Raw genomic sequence first — 23847 nt, 5'->3', positions numbered from 1 at the left:
GTGGTTGGCAGGTGTTGGGGTGAGGGGAGTGTATGACTATAAAGAGATAGCACAAGGGGATTTGGGGGGTGATGGAACTGTTCTGTGTCCTGGTAGTGTGCAATTCATTTATACGAGTTAAAAATTCATAGACTTGTATACCTAAAAGATCAATTTTCCTGTATGATATTATTTTTAAAAAGAAAAAATAAAAACAGAAAAAGAAAGAAAATGTGGAAGGCATAAAAAAAAAAAAGCACACACTCTGGGAGTCAGCAGACCTGGTTTTCATCATTCCATACTTGGCTTCATGCCTCAGTTTCTCTTTTTTAAAAAAATATTTATTTATTTATTTTATTATTTATTTTGGCTCCACCGGGTCTTAGTTGCAGCATGCAGGCTTTTAGTTGCGGCATGTGGGGTCTAGTTCCCTGACCAGGGATCAAACCCCAGCCCCCTGCATTGGAAGCATAGTCTCACTCACTGGACCACCAGGGAAGTCCCTCTTTGTTTTTAAGGTGGAAGTTTTAGAGCCAGATTACAAAAGACCTTCCCTGCCCCGATGTTCCTTAATTTCACAGATCTACAAACATGCTAGGCATGTGCACACACACTCATGGTCCCACGCAAACAGATTTTGTCTCTATGTTACAACAGCCCAAGCTCTCCTTATCCCAGAGCCCTTCCCTTAAATGACTGTCTGGCAGTATTTATGGAAGAGGAAGGAGGAGCTTGAGGGAGGTGGCGAAGAGAAGCTGCCAAACATGTTGGCCTGAAGCAGGGCCAGCTCTCAGCCTCTATGAGGAATGTTTCCAAGAAGCTCAGGAAATTCCCGGTCCCACTCCCACATTCTCTTGTTGTTGTTGCCTTGATCTCGCCTCCACATTACTCTATCCCGTCTGCGGATCTGAGCCAAGCTAAAACCTCCATGGGCTCTCAGGTCCCAGGAAGCCTAACAAGGCCTAGCAGAGGCTGGCTGCCAGCCTTGACTCTCAGAGGCTGCCTAAAGTTGCCTGAGAGGAAAATCTGCCCTAGAAGCATGTTTGAAGTCCACCGGGATGACCTAGACCTCTGAACATGGCTTTGCATTGAGAAGAGCTCTGAACCAAACCAGATCTCAATGATGTGACTCTTCTAGAGACGCCTACCCACGAAGAGCCAGAAACTGCATGCCAGGGCTCAGCACTCACTGCTAGACATGGATGTTCATCTAGAAGGTCCTAAGCGCTTCCCTCGTGGTCCAGTGGTTAAGACTCCCCGCTTCCACTGCAGGGGGCGTGGGTTCAATCCCTGGTCAGGGAACTAACTGCCAAAAAAAAAAAAAAAAAAGATAGGGAGTAGAAGCCCCTAAGTGTAAAGGGACTTTGAGATGACCAAACCCAAGCCCTGGGTTTTACAGATTAGACAACTGTGGTCCAGAGAGGGCTACAGAGTGCCTTAGGAGCACAGCACAGGGAGCTGATAGTAGGGCAAGGACTACATGAGGTGCCCTGGCCCAATTATCCACCCAGCTGCAGACTGAGGGAAGGTGGAAAAGGAAGGAAACTGACCTGAATACAGGCCCTGCTCAGACTTGTAGCAAGAAGAAACCAGAGGATGACATACAGTAGTGATGAGCTTTAAAGTACAGTCACCACACTGGCTAGTAAAACAGACCTAGTGAGACTCTGTCCATTTGGGTGAACAACTCCTGTCCATTTGGGTGAACAACTCCTTCTCTATTGTTAAGTAAGAAGACAATAAGGGAGTGGGAAGGGAGATAAGGGAGGAGGGAGGAAGCTGAGATGAAATCATCCCACCTACACTTGCTGCAAGCCACAAAGAAACCTAAAGTACATGGGAATTTACTGAATGATTTGCAGAGGTGTTTGAGATTAGTCCCCTAGAAAGTAGCTCCTGGGAGACAGTTTTGAGATGCTTCCAGGTATGCCACGGTTTAGTCTCCAGGAGGTACACTTTCATTCTGAAACTTCTATGCGTGACCTCCATCATGCATCATGCACATGGAGGGCTGCCCCACATTCGTGATCAATTTCCCAAACCAATATTTAGGCATATTCTGCCACGGGCAGGTAGATTCAAAGCCCTTTAGTGCTCCCACTTGCTCTGTGAGGGCTGAATCAGTCTCAGGAGGCAAGAGTAGCGATTGGGAGCAGCCTTTCATTTTCCAGTTAGACAGAAAGCGCAAAGTGCAAATACTGATGAGGCAGCACTTGGAAAGAAAGAACCGGATGCAATGGCCCTTTACTCTGTTCATTGAAGGTATGGGTGACCGATCTGTTTCAGGCTGGAAGGCTATTGGCTGCTGGAATTGAAGGGGAATTTAACAGAGAGAGAGACAGGAGAAAATCAGCATGTCAGAAGAGGCAGAAGACACTATGATTTTGTGGGAACAGGTAAAACTGCAGGAGTAAGGAGGACTCTGGGATGCATTTACCTGTCCACCGGGAATGCAGAATTCCTGAAGCTTGTTTGGTTTAGAGACTCTTCTGAAAATTAACATTATCCTTCTTAGGAGAATCACTGGATATGGTCATTTCTGTCTTTAAGCAGGTACCCATCTTCACATGTTAGCACCTCAATTTTAAGATTAATCTGCCTGGCTCAGTCTCCTAGAGGAGGTTAATACTCCTTTATTTGTGAGATAGCAATAGTCGCCCCACAGAACAGAGACCTCTGATTTGTCTCCCTACGATGGGTGTTTCTCTCCTTGACTCTGCCTGATGGCTCTAGGACAAGACTTGATCTTCCCCTCCCAGAGCCCTCCTATTCAGAGCACTTTCCGCCCCACCTCACCCCCATTTCCCTGGCCGTGCAGGTCTGCACCCAGACCACCTGCTAGCACCTATCGCTTTATTCCCCGGGTGGAGACTCACAGTGGTCCCGGGTGGAGACTCACAGTGGTCCCGTGGCCAGGAAGATGCATGGAACCAGCAGCCAGAGCTGGTGATCGTGCAGAATAGATCCAGCAAAGCTCCAAGTGAGTGTTCAAAAAAGATGTACTAAAGTGTTCTCTTAGCACTAGCAGGAGGGAAAATGAGGAGCTTTGGGTTTGGAAACAATAGTGAGATGAACTTAAGAAAAATTCTATCTAGAGAAAACAGATCTAGAAACTTAAAGTTTCCCTTTTTTCCCTCCTCCATCCTCTCTGTAAGGAGTGAGATCCCCACTGCCACCAAAATAGCTGGCCACCCTTCTGACCCACAGGCCTTCTTCCTCTTACAGAGACCCCAGAGCTAAGCATTCACTCTACCTAAAAAACACTCAATCACTTCCAACATTTATAAATGTAGTACACAAAGACAATGACAGAACTGGTCAAACTGGTTAGCAGTAGGACCTTTCTCTAGTTCTATGACCTTGTCTAGAGCCTGATGCAGGTATAAACAGGGGATCACATGAAATGATTAAGTGATGACAGAAGCCATGTCTAGGCTTTTCAATGGATGTAAGAAAAGGTTGCCAAGAAGTGAGCAGACTCATACGCCAAGTGCCCTGGGAACCTGTGAGAGCCCCCAGCAAGCTCAGGCAGAGAAAGCCGTGACTCCACAGCACTCAGTGAAGGAGGGAGACTGGAGAATTTCCTTCTTGAGGAGACTCCAATAGCAGAGAGAGCAATGACATGGAAGCCAGGAGACCCAAGGTCTAGTCTCAGTCGGACGCTAACTAGCAGCTGCCGTGAGCAGGTCACTTAACCTTCCTGAGATTCAGGTTGCTCCTCTGTAAAAGGCGGGGGTTCCATTAGGTCAGGAAGGGCCGGTGGGTGGCACACACACCCTCACCTCTCTCGAGCCTTCGGTAGAGGCCACTCTTCCATCACTTCACTGTTTAGGTATTTTTCTACAGCATTCTAGGCAGGCACTTCCAATTAGAGTTGGTCCACAAGCTGAAATCTACTTATCCTCCCCCCATTTGATGATCGCTGAAGTCCTTCCTAGCTCCTGAATGGAGGGTTCCAACTTTGCAAGGAAGAGAGGACCAGCTTTCTGATTTAGCAATAGCTCCCTCAAAAAAAGGAAAATGGAAATTTAGGGTCATAATTTCATACCCTCCTCCTCCCCACCTGAGGCCGAGCAAGGGCTTCCCAGGGTCACGCTCTCCTTCCTTCTGTGCCAGAGATTTTTGTATCTGAGCTTCACCCTCCGTCAGCTCGCCCAGCATGACACTGTCCCAGACCGTAGCTCCTTCTTATCTAAAATAGCCCACACTTTAAAACTATATTGGGCATCAAGGAACCTACAAAGAGGGGAATTATCTCAGGTCAGTGAAAATCAAGTCAGAAGAGGTGGCATCTAAGGATTCCATTCATCACTCACCAAAGCTAACCAGACTCACGGTTCTCACCCTTCAGGAGAGCGAGCACACAAACAGCACCTGGATGGGGACAGCATCAGGAATTCAAGTGGTTGCAACTGTGTTTTATTGAAAGAAGCAGTGAAGCGGTCAACATAGGCCCCATCTCACAACCCACTCCTCATCCCCCAAGCCACGCAGGGGCCAGCCTCAAGCCAGGGGAGCGTGTGTGTGTGTGTGTGTGTGTGTGTGTGTGTGTGTGTGTGTGTTGGATAAAAGCCCTAATTAACTTGAGTTATTGCCCTCAAGCCAGGGAAGCATGTGCTGTGTGTGTGTGTGTGTGTGTGTGTGTGTGTGTGTGTGTGTATGTATGTGTGTAGGAGGGGGGTAGATAAGAGCCCTAACTAACTTGAGCTCTTGCCTGCAGGGCAAGGAAGCAAGAGGGGGAGAGGCGATGAGGTGGGGCATCTCTGGCTTCAGGTAGAGACCTACACAGAACCGTCAAAGTGGACTGGGACGTACGGGTTCCCCTCACAGGCCACGATGATGTGTTTCTCCTTCTGGCTGGTCTTGTAGGCACAGTTGGGGTACTTGGAGCCGCCCGTCTGGCGGCAGTCTGTGATGTGCATGGTGGAGTTGCTCTGATAGCAGTTGGTCTGCCCATTCTTGCAGGGGATGTTTTTCTGGAAGCAGACGGCCTTGACATCTTCCAGGGACTCGTGCACAAAGGTGTTCACCGGCTTGCACCGTCCCTGGGTCATATTTCGGCGCATCATCATTTGGTTGCAGTAGTTGGAGTTGTTGCCTGGGGAGCTGCCGGAGTCCATGTGCTGCCGCTGGAACTTCATGGCCGGCGATTCCCTGCCCAGGGAAGGCTGGACCCACCCCAGCGCCAGCAGCACCAGAACCAGCCATGGCAACAGGACCAGAGACTTCGGAGCCATGGTGGTCTCACTGCCCTGGAGGAGCCTGCCCGGGAAAAGGGGGAGAGGAGGAATAACATCGCCTTAGAAAGAGAACTCTAGCTCCCACCTGTAGCCTCCCTGGCTTACAGTCTCCAGGTCAACCAGAAAGACGTCCATCTTCCTGAGAGCTTTTCCAAGTAACGAGACAATCACATATGCTCTTCTCCACAAACATTTGATTCCCGCTCCCTACAGAGAGGCCGTCCTCCCCTCTGGGTGGTGACCCCAGAAATGACCTAAAATCCTAGCAGCCCTGTCTTTGAATACAGAAATTTTTTTTTTTTTTTTTTTTGGCGGTACGCGGGCCTCTCACTGTTGTGGCCTCTCCCGTTGTGGAGCACAGGCTCCGGACGCGCAGGCTCAGCGGCCATGGCTCACGGGCCCAGCCGCTCCGCGGCATGTGGGATCTTCCCGGACCGGGGCACGAACCCGCGTCCCCTGCATCGGCAGGCGGACTCTCAACCACTGCGCCACCAGGGAAGCGCCGGAAATATTTTTGATACGAAATACTTTGAAACATAAAACACCTCCGTACCCAGTGCTCATATGACACATTAGAAGATGCTTTTGAATAAACCATTAAATAAATAATCCAAAGTTTGAATAAGCCAAATTGTATCCCTGAGATAACCACCGAGTATTCATCCAGGATCACGGTGGACAGAGCCCTGTTGTCCTAATCACAAGGGAAACTCAGCCCCAGTGTTTTACACTGCCACCATAAAGGGATGCCATTGTATTCCAAAGAGAAATGCTCTCCTCCCCAAACCTGGGGGCTGCTCCTTCTCCAGCCCCGTGGGCTCTCTGCAGCCTACGTGCTCCATTCCTGACCCCAGCTCTGCCCCCTGCCTACGTCTGCCTGGCCCGATTCTCAGGCTAGCCTCACCCACCCTGGCTTTCCCCTCTCCAACCCTCAAGCAGAAACAGCTCCTGTGTGCCACTTGGGCTGCTTACCTGGGTCTCTAGCTTGGTCTCGGAGAGAGAAAAGGCAGTTTCTGCAATCACTCTATCCCAGGGGTGTGGAACTTATACAGATTAAAAGGGAGCTTGGCTTCCAGGAAGAGACGGGTGGGAGGAGAATCTTGGTCTCCTTCCACTGGAAAACAAGGTCATGTGAGGAAGGGGTGGGGAATTACCCAGGCCACCCTTTTTCCGGGGCTGCTGGGGAGAGCGAGCCTTTGCCTGTAAGAAGCTTTCTTTCTATTAGCAGCAGAGAAAGCCACTATAGCACTGATCCTCGAACCCCAACCAAGTCCTTGTTATCTCTTTGCAAGCCATTTTCACCAATAGCCCTTGGAGGTTAGGAAAATGCACATAACTTGTGATCACGGGAAGGGGAGGGAAAGGGAGGTCCTCTCTTGCCCTGAGAGTCCTGGAGCTGCTTTGGCCAGAATTCCACATCTCCCACCAGCTCCTCTGCTGGGGGAGCAGGGAGAAGTGGCCAGCTGCCTCCAGCTGGAAGGCTTCCCGGATCTGGAGAAGAAGGGGGAGAGTACCTGAACACGGAGGAGGCGTAGAAAGCAGCTTCGTTCGGCGTGACCTCACCCAGTTCTAGCCACTTCAACACTCTGCCATAGGCCAGAGTGGAGGAGAGGAACTAGGGATGAGCCAAAATGCAAAATCCCCGTTAGAGAAGAAATAGAGAACATCATATTTCTTAGCAGTAAAATTTCATCCTAGAAAGAGATGTGTATTTGCTGGAAGACAATTTTATTTTTATTTATTTTTAAAGTATAGTTGATTTGCAGTATTGTGCTAGTTTTAGGTATACAGCAAATTGATTCAGCCAGATAAAATGGAGGACAATTTTAATCCCTTTGGAGTGAGAATTATCCAAATATCTCTCCATGCTCTAGGTTTACACTATCTCAGTCCAAATTCTGGTTTAGCACCTTAAGCCCTGGGCAAGTTTCCTCATCTCTAAAATGGGGATGATAATAACATGTTCCTTTTAGGTTTGCTATTAAGACAAAATAAGGTAAGATGCAGAGGGTTTAGCACAGTGCTTAGAAAGCCAATGATGGTTCTCGTGGGGTGGGGTTAAGACTTCGCACAAGGAGTCTGTTTAAATAATACTGGGTGATCTTGGATTTGCTTTCCACAGGAGGTGGAGTCAAGTAACTGCCTGGCAAAAAAAATCCAGAGCTGAAAATAGCAGGCAGTTTCAAAGCCCTGGGGAGCGAAAGGGAGGGGGGAAGAGAGAGCAGAGGAAACGTGACAGGAAGAACAGAATTCTTTAAGGGGAAAATTTTAAATTGTTTTGCCACACGAAATCCAAGAAATTTTTGGTAAAGTCAGCATTATTTTCTAGTGTGTAAAAATTTGGAAGTGGAAGTGGGGTCAAGGAGGATGTGGTGAGGCATGAGATTTTAGTCTCATGTTTTTGTTGTTTACCTACCACCCAGGTTTTCTTTGCATCATACTCAAACCATCTTGAGTGGTGTTGGAAGGAAAACTTTTCCTCTACCCATTTATGTTCTTTTCTGGATGCCTGTGAATTAACTGACAAAAGACAGATTAACAGAAGAATTGACCAAGTTTATTCATCTGCATATGGAGGAGCACAAAAGAAGTAGTTCCCTGAACAGCTAGGGATAAAGGTTTATATGTCAACTTAATGGTGGGGAGGGGAGCAAATAGGGACTCTTAAGGAAATAAATGGGGTTTTTTAAAGGAAAGATAAATGAGCTTTTGGGGGAATAAATGGGATGTAAAATAATTTGTGATAATGTTTGTCTTTGCAAGTATGAGTAGTGTGTCTCCGTTCTGGCTGCAAAACTCCCCTAAGGGGATTTATAGCAGCTTTACTCTCAGAAGATTCTGCCTTTATTCAGATGAGGGAAGCTCCATAAAAGCTTCTTTCCGTATCTGCTGGGTTTCAAATATCTTCAGTTTAAAACAACCTTCATATTAACTCTGCAGATCTGAGATGGTACCCACAGTAACAAATTTAGAATTTGTTCATTTATTCATTCAACAGTGGGAATACAGAAATAAGTTACAGGGCCTGCCCTAAAGGTACCTGATAGGATAGTTTGTCTTCACCAGGTGAGTCCCACCAAGGTGTTGGGCATGGCTGTGAGAAAACAGTCATTCATTTGGCACCTTTCCAGTGCCAGAAGAGTTTCAGGGAGTTGGTCCAACAAGGAGATTTCAGAGTCACAGTTCAAATATGAATAAGTTTTCTGTAACCCAAATAATAGCCTACCCCAGAGCACCCCAAACTATAAGAAGTCATTTTGCCTGTTTATGCATGGCAATCTGGACAAACCCTTGGGCTTGTTTTTGTTTGTTTGTTTGTTTCTTTGGGCTGTGCCAGTGTGGCTTGGGGGATCCCCAGGTCCCCAAGCTCACACCTGGGCCCCCCTGCAGTGAAAGCGTCAAGTCCTAACCACTGAACTGCCAGGGGTTTTAATTCAACGTCATGGAAACAAAATCAAAAACCCATCCTTGCTATAGCCTTACCCTTGGCCTTCTTGCCTTAGGGCAAGAGCTACAGTTGCAAAAGTTGATGCTTCTGCTAAACTAGCTCTGCTTGATTCATGGTTTCTCATGCTGTAAGACATTACTACTGACTGAGAACACACAACACTTTCCAGCCAGTCCACTAACTCCTTGTAAGATTCTATAACTCTCTCCGTCTCACATACTGTTCACCACGGAAGCACCCTGAATCCTGCCATTCTCCTGCTGCTACCAAAAGAAGGGGAGCCTCATGATCATCTTACGTTGGTAGGGAACTTTCTTCATCTCACTCAGATTTATTATAGACTCCTATTGAGAAAACTGACCTAATTTTATGTGTTGATGAATCATACCTCAAAACTGAAACTGGAGGTTATCAAGCAGGATATATTATCACTAACCTAAATTCTTCATAATAGAGCTTGTCAACTAGCCAAAGACCAGCGAGTAAACACACAGACAGCAGGTATGCTTTCGGAGTAGTATATGATTGGGGGATGCTTTAGAAACAAGCATCAAAATGGACAACAAGTTAAGGAAATTTTAGATGCATTCCTACTTCTTAGAGAGTGGCTATTCTAAAGATTGAGGCCCACATTAAAATAGATGATATGGAAGGTAAAGGATTGCTCTAGCAGATCATTATGCCAAAGAAGTTGCTTTAACCAAGATTATGATTTTATCTAAACCCTCAAAGAATAAATCTCTGGAAGGATTCAACAAGGTCCTTATAAAATATCAAAATTTAGCCCCTGATTTTTAAAAAAGAAGAATGAAAAAATTCTGGTTGTACTCTTCACTTAAATAATCCCTGATGCTCTCAAGACAGCTGCTTGGTGACTTTCATAGCTAAAGAGGAGAAGTCAATATCTGGCTTCAAAGCTTCAAAGGACAGTCTGACTCTTGTTAAGAGGTTAATGCAGCTGGTGACTTTAAGTTGAAGCCAGTGCTCATTCCCATTCTGAAAATCCTAGGGCCCTTAAGAATTATGCTAAATCTACTCTGCCTGTGCTCTATAAATGGAGCAATAAACCCTGTTGTAAGCACATAGGCTTACAACATGGTTTACTAAATATTTTAAGTCCACTGTTGAGATCAACTTCTCAGAAATGAAGATTCCTTTCAAAATATTACTGGTCTTTGACAATGTACCTGGTCACCCAAGAGCTCTGATGGAGATGTACAATGAGACTCATGTTGTTTTCATGCCTGCTAACACAACATCCATTCTGCAGCCTATGGATCAAGGACCAATTTTTAATTTCAAGTCTCATTATTCAAGAAATACATTTTGTAAGGCTATAATTGCCATAGATAGTGATTCCTCTGATGGATCTGGGCAAAGTAAATTGAAAACCTTCTGGAAATGAGCCACCATTCTAGGTGCCATTAAGAACATTTATGATTCATGGAAAGAGGTCAAAATATCAAATTAATAGGAGTTTGGAAGTTGATTCCAATCTTCATGGATGACTTTAAGGGAATCAAGACTTCAGTGGAGGAAGTCACTGCAGATGTGGTGGAAGTAACAAAAGAACTGAGGCAGGAGATAGATGGGCCCCAGGCTAAGCAGCTGAAATCTGTCCCCTGTGGACAGATACTCCAAAATAAAGTAATGGCAGGAACAAGGAGGAGCTGAGTCCTGCCCAGATAAGAGATAAAGAGACCTCATTCTTGAGGTCAAGGAGACCTTCTCAACTACACATGTGCAGAAAGGCTCCTCCGGGGCCAAAAAGGAAGGGGGCACCTCCCCATAATAGGTGGTGTCAACCTTCCCACACTCCTCTTCGCTGGAATCCATCTTGCTTAAGAGATGCGTGCACACACAGGGGAGACTCTGAGTTATAACAAATACAGACTCAGAGCCAGGCAAAACAAGGTGATTGGCCAGAGGGAACCTGGAAGAAATGCCCCATATAAGCGATTCAAGCTACCACTAGGGCGCAACTCTCTCTCTGAGCCTGCCCCTGTGTGTCTATTCAAAACTAATTTCTTTTTCCCCTTCAAATAAACACTTTACTTGTTTCACTACTTTCTGTCTCTTTGTTGAAATTCATTTCTACAAAGCAGACAAGCCAGGGCCTTGTCACTAGCCACTGACCCTTGTGGTCTAATGGTTAGGATTCAGTGCTCTCACTGCTGTGGCCTGGCTTCTATCTCTGGTGAGGGAACTGAGATCCTGCTTCAAGCTGCTGCTGGCTGAGGCCACCTGAGAGCAGAACCAGAATTAGAAGTAGAGCCTGAAGATGTAATTTAATTGTTGCAATCTCATGAGAAAACTTTAACAAATGAGAAGTTATTTCTGATGGGTGAGCAAAGGAAGTGGTTTCTTGAGATGGAATCTACTCCTGGTGAAGGTACTGTGAAGATTATTGAAATGACAACAAAGGATTTAGACTATGACATAAACTTAGTTGATAAAGTAGCAGTTTGAGAGGATTGACTCCAATTTTGAAAGAAGTTCTACTGTGGGTAAAGTGCTATCAAAGAGCGTCGCATGCTAGAGAAATTGTTCGTAAAAGGACGAGTTAACTGATGCAGCAAACTTCACTGTTGTCTTATTTTAACAAACTGCCACAGCCACCCCAACTTCAGCAGCCACCACCTTAATCAGCTATCAACATCAAGGCAAGACCCTCCACCAGCAAGAAGATTATGACTTGCTAAAGGCTCAAATGATGGTTAGCATCTTTTAGCAATAAAGTATTTTTATTAATGTATATACATTTTTTTAGAAATAATGCTTCACATACTTAGTAGACTACAGTATAGTGTAAACATAACTCTTACGTGTACTGGGAAACAAAAAAAGTTCATGTGACTGGGTTTATTGTGACGTTCACTTTATTGCAGTAATCTGGAACCATAGGCATAATATCTTCAAGATATGCCTGTATACATTTTGTTTGTTTGTTTGCTTCATCTATTTTTTAAATTTGGTTTTAGAATAAGAGTTTGCTAAAAAATTTTTCTCTTAAATATAGCCAATTCAAAGGATCCATCATCTGGCCATCAGTGAGTAGGATCTTATATTCATCTCATATAGCGACTCAAACCAATAAGTCTTTCCATGGCTTACCAAAGACATGAGTCATCTCAAAAAAGAGTATGCAGCCTTCACAAGATTCAGAAAGCTCACACCTAGCATTAGTCTAAGAAAGTAAAAGCCTTCATTGCTATAGGTGGTAAGAATGGTGTAGTGAAAATGGTGTGCCCAGTTTCCCAGGAGAACATGGGATGCCTCCAGTTACAGACCTGCTAATCTGTGACACCAGGTAGGTGCTACTGGAATGGAATTTTTTGAACACTGAAAAAGCAACAAAAATTGAGATGACAAAGGCCCCTTAGGAACTGAGACTCCTTCTGACAAATTCCCCTGAGAGATAGCTGGTTATTAGACTGGCCACCAAGTTGCACCTGGGTAAGTGCACCCTCTGGATAGCGGAGACCAAAGTGAATATTCTCGTTGGTTACAAAGCCAAGCTAACAGGATATAGAACAAGACAAAAGGAAAAACCTCATCTTGTCTTTACATAGGGGACCCACAGCAAGGTTTGCCCAAACAGATGCCATTCTGGTGAGAACCATTAACTCACCAGTCTGTGAGGCCAGCTTGAACAGCAGGCTTATAGGGTCTATGCCTGTGTTCTCCCCCATGGGTTTTCCTCCTTATGACAAATGACAAAGACAAAGAAATACAGTGACCATCTCTGAGAGGAAAAGGAGCAACACCAGAGTCACTAAGTCCAGGAAACTAATTCTGAAAATATTTTTTCCTTCTAATTTAAATTTAGAAAGAGAGAAAAGGGACTCTCACGACTTTTCCTTCCACTGAATCCTGCTGGCAGATATCCAGGAGGCTGATGTGGTGAGAAAGCTCACCTTCTGCTAGCCTATCAGATGTCCCAGGATCTCTCAGCTGCAGCAGCCTTGGGGGAAAGAGTGGTCCTGGCAGCATCATGCTAACTATGCCAACTGTTCGGGATGTCAGGGATGGGTACATCCTTAACAGGAGGGGGAGAAAACAAATTTAATTCGTATATACAGAGGTCTCACAGAAGTGGGACCTAAGAAGTGTCCAAGGCAGGTAGCTTTTATACTTTTTAGACGAAGAAACAATAAATTGCTGAGGAATTGACAGAGCAAAGAAACTTAGTCTTGGGTGCTTAATCGGCAAAGAATCTAAACAGAGTTTGGGGTTGGGGTAGTAAATTAGTAAAGAAATAACAAAGTTAGTCTGTACAGCCTTCTTGGCCCTGATTTCCCAATCTCTGGTGATAAGGGTGTCTCTTTCTACCTCCTAGTACAGAGAGGGTACCTTTCACATGGGAGATTTATTTACTGCTTTCAGGAAGACAAAGGGGGAGGATCAGAGTGTCTTTTTGCACTGGCTGTTTCTTAAGTAAATTTAATTCAAAATAATCAATATGCCACTTTGGCCTATTTTGCATCGGCCTGCCCTGAGCCCTAACAGGGTCACCTATTATGCGTCAACAACACAATTCTGGAAAAATTGTAAAGGTGGACATGGCCATGAACCAAAGCATCAAGAGCCTCTTGGATACCTTTAGACACTTATCTAGCTTCCACCCTCCATGGAATTTAAATATGTTTTAGTTATTGTATATCAATTTTCAGGATGAGTTGTAGCATTTCTTTGCCAAAGAGCTACAGCCTTTACAGTCACAAAAAAGCTGATGATTTAGTGTCTTCCACCTGGGGCATCCCAACTTTTATATCAAGTGATTGAGGCACAAGCTTTATGGTAGCCATTATAAAAGAACTCTCTATAGCGTTACTTCTTACTCAAAAACTGCAGGCCATTAAAGCAAACAAACAAATAACAGCAAAAACAAAAAACAAAAAACCCTCAGAGAAACAAAGGAAAGCTGTCCTTTCCACTCACAATCCTCTGGAAATGCTAAAAGGACTAATAGCATCCTTAAATTAAAATTAGCAATATTGTTGGATGGACCTAGAGATTGTCATACTGAGTGAAATAAGTCAGACAGCAAAAGACAAATATATGATATCGCTTATATGTGGAATCGAAAAAAGGGTACAGGGACTTCCCTGGTGGTCCAGTGGTTAAGAATCCACCTTCCAATGCAGGGAACGCAGGTTTGATCCCTGGTCAGAGAGCTAAGATCCCACATGCCACGGGGCAACTAAGCCCTCGGGCCACCCACGTGGCTCAACTAGAGAGCCTGCGTGCATCAAACTACAGAGCCCATGCTCTCTGCAACCTGCGCGCCCCAACTAGAGAGAAGCCCGCGCGGCGCAACGAAGGAACCCCCAGGTCGCAACAAGACACGATGCAGCCAAAAAAAAAGAAAAGAACTTATTTACAAAACTGTAACAGACTTACAGACTTAGAAAACAAACATGGTTATCAGGGAGTAAGGTGGGGGATGGATAAATTGGAAGATTGGGATGACATATACACACTATATAAAATAACTAATAAGGACCTACTGTATAACACAGGGAACTCTACTCGATATTCTGTAATGGCCTATATGGGAAAAGAATCTAAAAAAGAGTGGATATGTATAACTGATTCATTTTGCTGTACACCTGAAACTAACACAACATTGTAAATCAGCTCTACTCCAATAAAATTTTTTTTTTAATAAATAAATAAAATCAGCAATATTGGGAATTCCCTGGAGATCCAGGGGTTAGGATTCAGCGCTTTCACTGTGGTGGAGCTGGTTCAATCCCTGGGTAACTGAGATCCCTCCAAGTGGTGTGATGCAGCCAAAAAAAAAAAAAATTAGCAATATTTTCAGAAACGCTTGAGCTCTCTTGTCACAGCTGCTCGCACCCACTATCCTATGGCTCTACAGGCCACTCTCTCAGGAATACATTGGTTATCCCCCTATGAATTGATAACTGGAAGGCATGTGCGTTTGGAATTTCACCTCCAATTCTAGACTTGTCCTGACCACACACAGACAAGACAAAATACCGCGAGGGACTCATGTACTATACCCAGCCCTACCACCAACAAGTTAAGGCCATCCCCCCACAACATCTTTCTAAACAATTTCTTCATTATTGTCAACCAGGGGATTTTATCTATTGGAAGAGACATCAGAGAAAAACTGTTCTTGAACCTCATTGGAAGGGACCTTATCAAAATACTGTTAACAACAAATACGGCAGTAAAACTCCAGGAAATCAATCATCTGGTTCATAGTTTACAACTGAAGAAGCAATTCAGAATTCCATGTAATTGGAAGGCTATTTCAATACAAGATCTCAAACTGAGGATTCTCAGAGATCCTTCAGAAACCGCTGATCTTCAGAAGCAGAGAGCTAGCCTAAGACCTGTGGAACAAGCAGATGATCACAGATAGTGGACTGCTTTTCTCCAAGATGTTGGACTAAAACTCCTATCCATTTCTTGTTTGTTTTTAAAATCTGCTTGCTTATAATTCTTCTTTTTATTTTCTATAGACCTCTTGGTGTCATTCATCCATAATGAACCTTTTTCTCGTTTCTTCCCTCCTTATTACAGTTGTTAGGTCAGAACATACTCATTCTAAAAAGGTAAATAGGGCTTCCCTGGTAGCGCAGTGGTTGAGAGTCCGCCTGTCGATGCAGGGGACACGGGTTCGTGCCCAGGTCCGGGAGGATCCCACATGCCGCGGAGCGGCTGGTCCCGTGAGCCATGGCCGCTGAGCCTGCGCGTCCGGGGCCTGTGCTCCGCAGCGGGAGAGGTCACAACAGTGAGAGGCCCGCGTACCGCAAAAAAAAAAAAAAAAAAGGTAAATATGTGACGTGATGCATGTTAATTAATTCTATGGAAGGAATTCTTTCACAATGCCTGTGTATATCAAATTGTCACTTTGTAAACTTTAAATATCTTAACAATTTTATTTGTCAACTATACCTCAATGAAGTTAAAAAGAAAAAAAATACCCATTCTAATGCCATTTTTAGATAATACCAAACCTCAGCCACTGTTCCCAATCTTACTGACTGCCAAACATACCAACCATCACCAGATCCCCATCATAAAACCCTCTGGGCAGTTCTGATTTCATCAAATGAGACCGCAGGCAATCACAGCCAATGGCATTTCTACCTGTACCTACATGGAAAACTGACTCCAAAGAAATCAACTGATGATTTTGCTAGTGTCCCTCTCTCCCAGGGGAAAAAAAAAAAATTTACGAAAATCTATTGTTCAGACCCTAGATAATTCTAAATTTGAACTCAGCAATCTTTGTAGGGTGATGAGACAAATTCTTAGCACCTGAAAGAGACTAGTAGAGATCCAAACATGTAAGACCTTGGTTCCAACCTCATGTCATAAACAACTTTTTTTTCGTTGGATCTCCATCTGTCTCTCCTGGATACTACTTCCTTTGTGATCAGGATGACTGTTCTTGTTTGCCTCAGACTAACACCTCAGGAACATTAGGAATAGTATTCCAAGACTTGGCTGTAATTGACCCTAATTCCATAAATCACCAAGGCTGGAATTCCAACTTAGATATGAAGTCCAGATGAGGCCATTCTGGATTATATAGGTGCACTGCTTGGGGGAATTACTGGGTCAATTTTTATTTGAATAATCAGAGCAATGTTCCTATCAGTGGGAATCATACAAACAGAAAAGACTTTAAGAAACCTATTACTGAGGAGAAGGATAAATTAGGAGGTTGGCATTAACGTATACACACTACCATATATAAAATAGATAATCAGCGGATTCCCTGGTGGCGCAGTGGTTGAGAGTCCGCCTGCCGATGCAGGGGACACGGGTTCGTGCTCCAGTCCGGGAAGATCCCACATGCCGCGGAGCGGCTGGTCCCGTGAGCCATGGCCGCTGAGCCTGCGCGTACGGAGCCTGTGCTCCGCAACAGGAGAGGCCACAACAGTGAGAGGCCCGCGTACCGCAAAAAAATTAAAAATAAAATAAAAAATAAATTATCAGGCCAAGGTTTATTGAGACCAGACTGAAATTTGGTTCTCTCTCTCTCTAAGAGAACAAAGTTTTCTTGGAATGCTGCTTTAATAACAGACTATGTATATTTCCTTGCCTTTAAGTGATTTTCATTTGCTTTTAAAATCTTTTGTTACTTTGGTAAAGTAAGTATTATTTCACAATGATCTATAAAGATTATGGCACACGTAGATAAAGTTCATTCTGCTTCTACAAAAATTAACCCCTCGTTGTCAGACTTTTGCCATCCTGATGTCCTTAAAACATAACAACAGTCTACTCCTAAATCAGGGAATTTAAAATGGGTAAACAATAGCTGTCAATCAAACAGGGTTATGGGAAATCCAAGACAGCTGCTTGGCTTTTTCCGATTCCCTGACAAACCTCATTTTTCATTTGATGGGATAAAGCCTTCCCTGGCTGCAGGATTAATGCCCTCACAATAAAGAAAAAAAAAGTATGTTTTACTGAATATTATTAAATTCTAGTTTTGTTAATTAAGGTCTGTGTTTACCAAGACTCACTTCCCAGATAGTTCCTTGCTATTATGTTATATTGCTAAAAAAGTTTAATTGAATTATTAAAGGACACTCTAAGTTTGTTTCTAAAGCTTATCTCAGTAATCTGTCTTTGGATGAAGATCAGATGCCCCACGACCTACAACCAGGGGAGTATACATACTGGAAAAGACATAATTTAAAGGACTATCTCCAAACTGGATGGAAGGACCCTTATCAGGTATTCTTAACTGGCTCATACACAGTAAAATTAATGGGAATTAACTCTTGGATTAATTTCCACTCACAAAGGGCCCCTGCACTGGACTGGCCTATAGAGAGGATAGCTGACCTCAAAATCACCTTAAAACAATGCTCAGAGGAGAAACTACACTCACACCAAGATGAGAAAAAGACAACATCAGAAATAGCTTACCCAAGATCCTGGACCTGACTCATATTCTCATTTAGAATGTTTTCTTGACTTCTTGGACCTTTGCATATGAATCAGATGTTTTTCTATCATAGGCACAATCCTATGCTAGTTTTAAAAATCAGTCCAATTGTTGTGTTTGTGGCCAATTACCTATGTCTAGCACTTCTGGGTTACCTGAGTGGACTTCTCCAGTCCAAGGCTCTAATTGGTTGACTCTTAGGAAATTTATCTTAAAAGGAAAATTATAGTCATGTTCAAGCCACTATGGATATTACTAGATGAGATCCCCTCACCTGACCAATTAATAATACCTGCTCTGACCCTGACCATAAATATGGATTTTCCTCTATTACTCAAAGTTCAATCAGAGCAATAAGCAAAATTTCAGCCAAGGAATAAAACCTCCCACAATTATGGGATGGATTTATGTAATTAACACCAGGCTATGGTAATTTAAAGTTAAAGGCTCCCCTATGCTGGGAACAATTAAATCATACTAAACATAATCAGTCTAGTAACACTAGGAAACTGGGCTGAGCACCTTATGGACAATGCCAATATATAGTTTCCCTGAAGAATAGGGACTGGTACAGAACAGACTAAGTCAGATGACCTGGGATATACTGGGCTACACCTAATGGAAGTTCTTGGCTTAATTCTTACTTATGACTTTATTAATACTGCCAGCTATGCTATTTGTATTTTACCTATTTCAAAAAAATTATTGTTTCTTACATTACCAAATGTGTGACTGAACCTCTGATAAAATGATGATATATAGTTCCATATGAAATCAATGATTGCAATAGTCTAACTCTAGATGTGAGAAGTGGTAACAAGAGGGAATATTGTCCTGGACCATAAGAGACTAGGAAGACAGTTGTCCAGAGACTTCTGGATACTAGTAAATGCCTAGTCCAGTAATAGCACATGGAGTGGCTTATCAACAAAACCTTCGCCAGACCTGGGAATGAGCATTCCTAGCTCCGTGAGACAAAAGGGTCATGAAATGCCCCAAACCATGGTTGACATTATGACCATAAAGGGGCCCTGCTGACTGAAAACTGACACTTGCCATCTACTTCTACAAGGATTAAACCATGAGCTGCTGTAACTGTTGACTTTCAACACCCCCTACAAGGAGTTCAGGGTGGAGATCTTAAATGATGCACTCTGTGCTCTGGGAAAAACTGACAGGAGAGTCCTTCAAATAGTTAAATACTTTCAGGAGAAGATTTTATGAGCCCCAGTTCTTGCATCTTCTCATACCTAGAGAAACACTGACATCATTAACAGCGACACTATGGTGTGATTTTAGGCAAGTCCTTTTATTGCTAAGAACTTGAGTTTTCTGAGCTGTGTTAGACTTGGGATGCCACCAGCCATTCTCAAAACAATGTCTGTTGGCAGGTGTTACCTGCAACCTTACTTCTTAAAGGTCTCCTCTCGTAACTAATACACTTTTAGATGATAACATTGCTTTAGATCATATGTTAACAAAAAGAGAAAACACATATGTAGTGACCAACAGCTCCTGTTATTTATATGTTAATACCACATCAAAGGTTAAAACCTACTTTGATGAAACTAGATAACCAGCTACCTGGCTACAAGTCTCCCCAAAGACCCAGGCCTAGACTGGGTTTCAGGCTTATTCTCCTAAAAAGAAATGAGATCTGTTTTGTCTATTAACGTTTAGGTTGTCACTCCTCCAAATACTTCTAACAGAGTCTGTTACACCTACATCAATCACACTGGGTTAATAGAAGAGGACATAAAATTATATATATGACCAAATGGCTCGATTCCTTTAGACAGGGTAACCCAAGCACTTACTCTGTCTGCACCAGGATCAACTACTACCAAACGTAACATTGGCTCTTAATCCTGCTTGGGCTCCCGGCTACAATAATTCTTTTACTAATCTTTGGCCTCTGTTTTTTTAAACTACTTGTTAAATTCTGTCTCTACCAGATTACTATAGGTTCACATCAAGATAATGATGATGCAAAGATTCCAGCCATTTCTCAGAACAGATCCTGCCAAAACAACAACAGAAGTCACCCACCCTGCGGACCTTAATAAGACAGGGATTAGAGCTCCATGACCCCAACTAGGTTGGGTCTACGAGCCCCTTGCCAGCCTGAAGAAGCTACAGAGGACAGGCCGTCATCCCTCATCCTCCCAACAAGGATTTCTTGGGGTTCACATCTCTCGGGGGTGGGGGCGCTATTTAAAATAGGAAATAGATGGGCCCTTGGGCCGGACAGTTGGTGTTTGTCAAGTGGAGCAAAACTGAAGTTTTGTCCTCAGCCAGACAAGAACAATGCCTGTTTCCCTTCCTCCTTTGATATGGAGGGAATGAACTAGCAGTGGGGAATTAGTTTGCTGCAAAAATAGGAATGAAGTTTTCCCTCTCCTGAGAACAAGGAAAATAAAGGGAGCAGCCTAGAGAAGAAACATAAACTGGCCTGAAAGAGTTAATCACTCCTAGTTTTTTTGTTTGTTTGTTTTTTAACTGTTACTAACCTGTAGTGTCTGTAACTAGATTTGTACTTCACAAAGCTAACCTATTACTCTTTAACACTATGTGGACTACATCCTGCACTCCCTTGTAGCAAATCACCCCTTGTAGCATTTGCGTTTCAGAGGAAAAAGTCACAGGCCAATAACCCAGAGACAAAAGGACCCAATTACCAGGCTGCCTGATGCCAGCTGTGACTGTTTTGAGATAATGCAGGAAGAAGAAGAATGCAAGACCTTCACTATTTTGATCCTTATCATATACCCTGCTGGCCCCACATATAAAATCCTCTCTGATTCCCGAAGGAGGGGGGGGGGCACTGTTCTTGAGGCGCTAGCCTGCTGTGTCTACCCTTCTCCCTGGCAGAAAAATAAAGCCATCTCTTCCTCCAAAATCTCTGTCTCCGTATTTCTGTTTGGCATCGGTGCACAGAGAAGCCGAGATTTCGGCTTCACACCACAACCCTTCACCTCACGTGACAAATCAACTACAAAAGGGCAAAAAGCTTTCAAGGCTGTGCAGGTTCCTGTTGATTATCCCCATTTTATAACACTTCCCATTTCTCCTTCTGTCCATGCCACCCACATACACCCAACAGCACACACTGGAAAAGAAAGGGGCTCCAACATCTGAGCACAGGTTGCCCTTTCCCAGAGGGTGCATCTGACTTGCGTGTGAGCCCGCCAGGTGCCGTCAAGTCTGGACTCCAGAACACACAGAGACAGGCCCCAGTCTCCCACCTCCACCTCCCAGCCTTCCCACACTATCACAGGGTTCCTCAGCCCCAAGGACAGAGCACCTTCTCCATATGTCCTTTCCCACCCCGATTACCAGCCCTGGGTCTTCTTAAATGGAGGCCAGATATTGCCCAGGGTGTCTGAGGAAAGACAGAGACTTGGGTGTCTGGGGTTCCTGATTGGAGAAGATCTAATTACCTAATTCCCTTTTAGCCTGGGTTGGTTAGTGGTCTCTTGGTTTCAACCATTTTAGGAGAGTCCCCGCACCCCCTGCTTCCCTTCTAGAGCAAGCCCCAGTGCCCTCATCCCTCACGTAAGGGATAGCCCACTTGTGCCAGCTCTTCTGGTGGCATTAATAGTTGACCAGGACTCCTGTGTGAAAGAAAACAGCTGAAAAGAGAGGAGGGCAGGGCACCCTGAGGGATGTGGGAACCTCAAAACCGCAGCCTCCACCAGAGCTACATACCTTTTCTTCTCCTGAGAAGAGCTAAGCAACTAAATCAAGGACTATGTTTAAGATCCAAGTGCTGAGAATTCTCTGCAACAGAAGCAGCCTCTAGAGTTGTAACATAAACCAGACCCTGAGAAGAGCTCCAGTAGAGATGAGGATGGAGTTATTTGGAAGCAACAAGAGGAAAGGGGTGGAGTGAAGGGGAATCAGGGAAGGTTTCGGAGCAGAGATTACCTTAGGGAAGACTTTTAAGGATACGGAGCTTTGTTTTGTTTTGTTTTCCCCATTAGGGGGAGGGGGAAAGTAATTCAGACAGAAAAAAGGCCAGAAAGTAACGTTAGACACATATGGCGGAGTACTGTGTGTTTAGAAACTAGCGAGTTTCTCCATGTGGCTGGGAGGAGGAAGGGGATGGCACAGAAATAAAATTTAGACCACGGGAGGAGTATCTTTTTTTTTTTCATGATAAAATCAAAGTTTCATATCCTTCTTTAAATTTAATTTTATCTATTTTTTTATACGGCAGGTTCTTATTAGTTATCCATTTTATGTATATTAGTGTATACATGTTAATCCCAGTCTCCCAATTCATCACACACCCCCCTCAGCTTTCCCCGCTTGGTGTCCGTACGTTTGTTCTCTACATCTGTGCCTCTATTTCTGCCCTGCAAACCGGTTCATCTGTACCATTTTTCTAGGTTCCACATATATGTGATAGTATACGATATTTGTTTTCATGGGAGAAGTATCTTGAATGCCATGGAAAACACTTCAATTTGTAAAAGATACAGTTCCCTTGAACTCAAGGATGGACCGGACGCAAGCAATGCAAGGGACCTTCCTCCGGGCGTCCCATTATACACCCGAGGAGACTGAGGGCCCGAGTGGACCCAAGGTCAGAGAGCTGTGTCTTGGCAGCAGAAGCAGAAACCAGTGTCAGGTCCCCAACTTCCAGGGCAGCGTTCTCACTAAACTGGGCTGGCTGGTGTGCCGTGGGGCAGGGAACCTGCCCTCGGGATGGACACCCAAAGGGCTGCAATTTCTCATTGTGAAATAATCCCCTTCTTCTAGCCTTGGATTTCCCCCTTCTAGCTCTTCCTGCTGTACCCTGTGGTGGGAGAAGACAGCGGTAGCTTTGCTGCTCCCCCCACCTGTGGAGTTAGGGACCTGGGGACTCATACTGGGGTACAATCAGGGGCACTTCCATTGGAGCACCTGGAGTAAGGGGACAGGAGGCAGGGGAGCCTGTGTAGGAGGAAGAGGCCCCCCAGGAAAACAGCTACTCCAAACAGTACCCCTCCCTTTCTTTAAGAGGCATCACATGCTGGTTCCACCAAGGAAGCAAGGTCTTGAGAAAAGTCATTTGCTTAGAAATTTCTTGGGTCACACATCTTCCGTCTCCTGCTTTCCTCCTGGTATTAATCATCTGGACGGTTACAACCAGCACAATGGTGCTTCTTTACCCACAGGCGGGGGATGTTAAAGACTCAAACCACGTGGATCGGGAAAGAGTCAGCTTTATCGAGTTCAGGGGAAAAGTCTCACATCTATTTAAGTGGAGTCTTTTATAGGGTCACTAAGTTCAGCCTCTTGACCTGCTGGCTGACCTGCTTTGAGCTTTGAATTAAACAGTCCTGATGCCTTCCCTCATGGTGATCTGATCCGGTCTGAGTTCCCACTCCCTGAATATGGGTTTCATTTCTCCAGAAAGGCTAATCCTTAATCCCTCTCTGCTTTCCTGGTTCTGCCCTAAACTCAACATTTTTAGTTTTTTCTTTGTAAGTCATTTTATCTCTCCTAAAGAAGCTAGCAAAGCAGACCTCAGCAGGGCTATGGTTATTTTCTATGAGCAGGAGAGGGTATCCCACACTCAGTACACACGTGTGTGAGGAAAAGTGTGGGTGCCAGACAGTCCGTCCCCCTCCACCAGCTGGGTCAGCAGACTTCTGTCACTGTACAGTACACTGACTGTGGCCAAGTCATGTGATCTCTCTGGGCCTTACTTAGTAACGGAAGAGTGAAGAAGGATGATCTCTAAGATCACCCTGAGTTAAAACATTGTTTTGTTTCTTTAAAAGTATTTTCTTGGGCTTCCCTGGTGGCGCAGTGGTTGAGACTCCGCCTGCAGATGCAGGAGACACGAGTTCGTGCCCTGGTCCGGGAAGATCCCACATGCCGTGGAGCAACTAAGCCCATGAGCCATGGCCTCTAGGCCTGCGCGTCCGGAGCCTGTGCTCCGCAATGGGAGAGGCCACAACAGTGAGAGGCCCGCATACCGCAAAAAAAAAAAAAAAAAAAAAAAAAAAAAGTATTTTCTTCTTCTAAAGATCTTCCGCTCAATATTTCCCAGGAAGAAAGGCAATATAAGATCTCAATAGCAGATCTATTTTCTTAAGACTTTTATGTTTTTCACAGAGCCGAAGTTGCTTTTATGGATCTATTCACCAATTGCCTTTGGTCTAACTGAAGAACAACTCATTCACACACCTTAGTCCAGAAACATAGATACACAGAAAGGGAGAAGAAAGTTCTCACCTATACCC

At 44.3% G+C, this 23847-nt stretch overlaps 1 protein-coding gene across 1 annotated transcript; it reads right to left on the bottom strand.

The window, feature by feature from the left end:
* Positions 1–4376: 4376 nt before the first annotated feature.
* Positions 4377–6525, bottom strand: RNASE1 (ribonuclease A family member 1, pancreatic). Its single transcript, XM_059057456.2, has 2 exons — positions 6192–6525; positions 4377–5241 (listed from the first exon to the last, which is right to left on the bottom strand). The coding sequence occupies exon 2, from the start codon at positions 5214–5216 to the stop codon at positions 4761–4763; it is 456 nt and encodes a 151-aa protein (XP_058913439.1). The 5' UTR covers positions 5217–5241; positions 6192–6525; the 3' UTR covers positions 4377–4760.
* Between the last annotated feature and the right edge of the window lie 17322 nt (positions 6526–23847).

This window comes from Kogia breviceps, chromosome 3, assembly GCF_026419965.1.
Source record: "Kogia breviceps isolate mKogBre1 chromosome 3, mKogBre1 haplotype 1, whole genome shotgun sequence".
NCBI classification, from domain to species: Eukaryota; Metazoa; Chordata; class Mammalia; order Artiodactyla; family Physeteridae; genus Kogia; species Kogia breviceps.
This window is presented reverse-complemented; position numbering and strand designations above follow the sequence as displayed.

What these genes read in the sequence shown, in the direction of transcription:
- RNASE1 (XM_059057456.2), bottom strand. Translation starts at nt 5,216, where the DNA reads ATGGCTCCGAAGTCTCTGGTCCTGTTGCCATGGCTGGTTCTGGTGCTG.